This window comes from Ictalurus furcatus, chromosome 25 (genome assembly GCF_023375685.1).
Source record: "Ictalurus furcatus strain D&B chromosome 25, Billie_1.0, whole genome shotgun sequence".
Taxonomy (NCBI): Eukaryota; Metazoa; Chordata; class Actinopteri; order Siluriformes; family Ictaluridae; genus Ictalurus; species Ictalurus furcatus.
In genome coordinates this window covers 18,705,780-18,710,077 of record NC_071279.1, presented here as the reverse complement: position 1 = coordinate 18,710,077, position 4,298 = coordinate 18,705,780, and the positions used below count along the sequence as shown (strand labels likewise).

At 44.1% G+C, this 4,298-nt stretch overlaps 1 protein-coding gene across 1 annotated transcript; it reads left to right on the top strand.

Annotated features, from left to right (window-relative positions):
• The first annotated feature begins 474 nt into the window (after positions 1-474).
• vrtn (vertebrae development associated) lies at positions 475-2,975 on the top strand. Its single transcript, XM_053613728.1, has one exon. The coding sequence runs from the start codon at positions 484-486 to the stop codon at positions 2,533-2,535; it is 2,052 nt and encodes a 683-aa protein (XP_053469703.1). The 5' UTR covers positions 475-483; the 3' UTR covers positions 2,536-2,975.
• The last annotated feature ends 1,323 nt before the right edge of the window (positions 2,976-4,298 follow it).

Genomic DNA, 4,298 nt, shown 5'->3' with positions numbered 1-4,298 from the left:
CAATAAAGCAATAAATACATTTTGTTTTTAAATGTGTAGCATAAAAGTTTTCTGAATATATGTGGAGAAATCTGGGGCTTTGGAGTTTGTTTGTTTGTTTGTTTGTTTGTTTGTTTGGATTCACCACAGGTGTGTTCTACCTCCAGAGTCTCATATTCGCATATATTCAGAAAATGTTTGCACTTTTGTTTACGTCAGCTCTACCGTCTAATCTGATGTTCTCCAAAGATGTTATCATGTTATCTTTACTCGTGAAGCATCACCAGTTGATGTATATATTGGTTTTATATATATATATATATATAAATATAAATATAAATATAAAATTAGATAGATATATGTCTTGGTTGAATATATTGCAGTAATTGAATATCTTAATCTTGATGAGAGAGTGGCAATGCACACACCATTTTTTTTTTTGTCCACATTGTTCATCCTACTCCATGCCAATCCCATGTTCCCCTTGTGTTCTTTGCTGCAGGCATGCTTCAGAGGAAAGAGCTGGTGCTCTCCGTCCTGGAGGAGCTCCAGGAGGCCACCGAGTCCGTGGGCTTGGATACTCTGATCAAAGTGGCCCTTGAGGTGAAGCAAGTCCTCGCTCCGTTTCTCCTCCCGACAGCGCTGTGCTCGGAGATCTCCTCTTGGATGGGCATCGATGCCGTGGCTCACAAACTTTACCCGGCAGACGCCCCGGCCGGCCTGCTTCCTCTGGTGTGCAGAGGGGAGGGTAACTTGCTGTTTGACGCGGCCAGCATGCTTCTGGTGGGCTCCACGAGCCTGAGCTTGGAGCTGCAGGTCAGGACGGTGGTGGAGATGCTCCTGTGGAAACAATACTACTTGTGCGGCATGATCGACTCCAAGGTCATGCTGCAGGCGTCCAGATTTTCGCTCTGTGCTGAAGAATCACAAGACATGCTCAAGCTGCCTACGCAGGTTCTGGAGGCCATCTTTGATGCTGACGTCAAGGCTTCTTGCTTTCCGAGCTCTTTTGCGAACATGTGGCACGTCTACGCTCTGGCTTCCGTCCTCCAGTGCAACATCTACTCCGTTTATCCAATGTATAACCTCAAGATCAGGCCCTATTTCAATCGCCTAATCCGTCCCAGAACGTGGCCCAAGGACTCTGAGCCACTGACCCTCCACATTATGTGGTCCGGTGAGCTTGAGGCTGGCTCCGTTTTCAAACCGCGCAACTTTGTGGCCTTAATTCATGCCGGCGATCTCAAAATCGGAAGTCCAGGGAGTGAGCAAAGGTTGTCATCAGTTAAGACTCTGGATCTGATAAATGAGGATTCACAGCTGTCCTACTCCACCCTGAAAGACAAGTTCAACATCACAAAGAGCACCTTCTATCGCTGGAGGAGGCAGAGCATGGAATATCATAAGAAATCAGTCGCCAGGTATGAAGCCAAACACTTTTTCCAGGCCTGCTACAAAGAAGGCAAGCTCATACCCCAGAACCAGTTCAGAGAGTTCTTTCCAGAAATTTCCAGATCCACTTATTATGCCTGGAAACATGAACTCATGGCCACTGGAAGTATCGGTTCTGGAGGTTCCGCCGGAGAGGTGAGCCCTGGAGATAGCAACGAGCAGGACTACTGGTCCTCTCCGGAGAGCACGAAGCAGCCCGTGCAGGAGACCTTCGCCAGCATGTTGGCGCTCAAGGCTGAGAAACTGGAAGGAGATCGCTTCCAGAATGCAGCCGTGATGCAAGAAGCCAAGAAAAGCCTCCAGAACTGCATAGCCACCAACACGTCGTTTCCCTACCGCATCTTCAAACGAAAATTCCCCGGAATCTCTAGATCCACTTACTACAATTGGAGGAGGGAAGCCTTGCTGTTCACGCCATTCAAAGATCTCTCAGGAAGCAGGGAAGAAAGCTCGGATCCGGATAAAGGCCAGAATCCGAAGGGGAAGCTGTTGCCGCCGGGTTTGCTGGCGAGTCCCAGAGTAATCCCGAGAGTCCGTCTCTCGAGGTGCGGTCGGAAGAGTCTCCGGCTGATCTACCTGCAGAAGAAGAAACTCCGAGAGGAAGCCAAAGCACGTGTCCAGAAGTCCAAGATGTTGCTGTTCAAATTCAAGCTCAAGTTCCCATCTATATCGTCGTATTACTACTGGCTTTGGAGGTATAAGAAAGCCGAGAAAGAACCCGATCCGAGTTTGGAGACCGATAAAGCGCAGTGTGTCGACGCCATGACGGATATTCTGAAGCAGGAGGAAAATCAGGGAAGCTTTCCTTTCCATGGAAATGCTGAGTACTTGACCAACCACATGATCGACGCCAGCCCCGAATTCTCCCCATCACACTGTCCTCTCTCTGACAAGACCGACCACAACGAGCGGACGTTCGTGATGGACGTCGTGGCGTTGGCGAACTTCAAGGCCAAGGCGAAACTGTTTCTCCAGCAGCGCTTTGAGGAGAAATCGTTCCCTACGTTCAAAGAGTTCAGGTCTTACTTTCCTCTCACTCCACGCTCCACTTATTACATGTGGAAGAGGGCTTTGCATCACGGCGTGCCGTTAGTCCACGGGTAAAGTTCTCTCTTTAAACGCCTCGGGTTAACCATCGCAGCTCGTGGTTTTTACACGTTTCTGTTCGCCTCGAGTCTGGCATCCGGGTCGTTTCTGCTATTTCCGCTCCACTACGGTGTAATTGCAGTTCATGCATCTTAATTGTGTTCCTTTTTGTTCCCCCACTTGACTTGACCACTTGGTTGCAGCTCAAGGACATTTGCATGTGTGTGAAATCAGACAGTCTGTTTTACACGCCACTCGGCTCCTGACGGCCCTCGGGCAAAAGGCAGTTCAAAGCCACGGATATCAGGATTTCAAATGACTCTTTTGTTTGGGTTTTGGTCTTTGCTTTAAATTTTAAATCGACTCCCATCATCCATTTCTGTTAAAGTCTTTCATCTGAAATGTTCTGAATCCTCCTTCTTTTTTTATTTTAAACAGAAAAAATGTATATCCTTTATTTTATCTAATCCTGTCTCCAGAACAAAATTTGAATTGTGTATATTTTAGGTGTGTTTTTTTTTTTTTTTTTTTTTTAAGTACGTGGATTGTCGTCCCCCCCCCCCCCCCCCCCCGTTTCTTTTCTTTCTTTCTTTCTTTCTTTTTAATTTTTTTTTTTTTTACACATGTATATTTTTGTATTGGGATCGATTTCACTTTGGATATAAGGTATGAAATCTGAATACAGGGTTGAATGGTGTGTGTGATTTGTTTTTTTGGTTTTTTTTGCACATTTGTTCACTTTTGTAAGAGAAAAGTTCTGCTCCTCTTCCTGCTGCTAAATTCTGGACAAAGATTTTTCTTGTACACTTAAACAGGACACGCGATCATCCGTACCGCTTTTTGTTCTACTACCTATTTTTGCGTGATGATTTGTGGAAGTTGTTGTAAAAAGGGGTCGGCATGGCGCTCATGACATTTTATTTAAAAATCTAATGTGCAGCTGAGGATTTTTTGTTGTTGTTGTTGTTGTTGTTGTTGTTTTAGATTTGATTTAAATTCCTGTGTAAAGTGCGTTCAGTGAGTGTGATGGATATATAATACAGGAAATAAATCACATACTCGACCCACGCTGTGCTCCGGTTCTTTGAAATAATCATTTTATCTCGTAATAAATGTAAAGTGCATGCCTAATGAGAGATCTACAGATCTAAAAGGATATTTATTCTTTAAAGAAGGTGATATGAAACTCCAGAATTACTCATTTTGAAGCATTTTTTTTTTTTAAAAGATAGAATTTTCCTGTTGTTGTTTGTCTTGGTAGGTCATACGCACTGTCATTAATGCAGCGTTAACAAATTGTGTTCGAATTTGAGAGAATGGAGAAATTCCAGCATGTGAGCATGCACACATTCCTGTGCACTTTACTAGATAAAGGTGATTAGAATCTCTCTTTTGTCTACATTTAGCTAGCACTAGCATACCGCATGCAGATGTTAGCCAGAGCAGGTGATTAGTTAAGTGAAACTGAAAAAAATGTAGTTCTCAGACCCCACGATTAGTGCCGTAGGAGAGTTTACCGTTCACACACGGAACTAAGATTTTACATCTGTGCTCTATAATTCATGAGAATGAAATCGATGACAAAAAGTTGAGGCTTTAAAACCCCTAGCTTGGTGTTTCACCACCTGATTTGAATGAAGAACACGTTTCCCACATCTTATTAGAGATAAAACAGTAAAATGTGCTAAAGGTGGTCCCTGATCTGAAACTGACAGCAAATGCACTAATTAAATATCCTTGCTGTATTATTCTTACTCAGATCATTACTCGGTAATTCCACG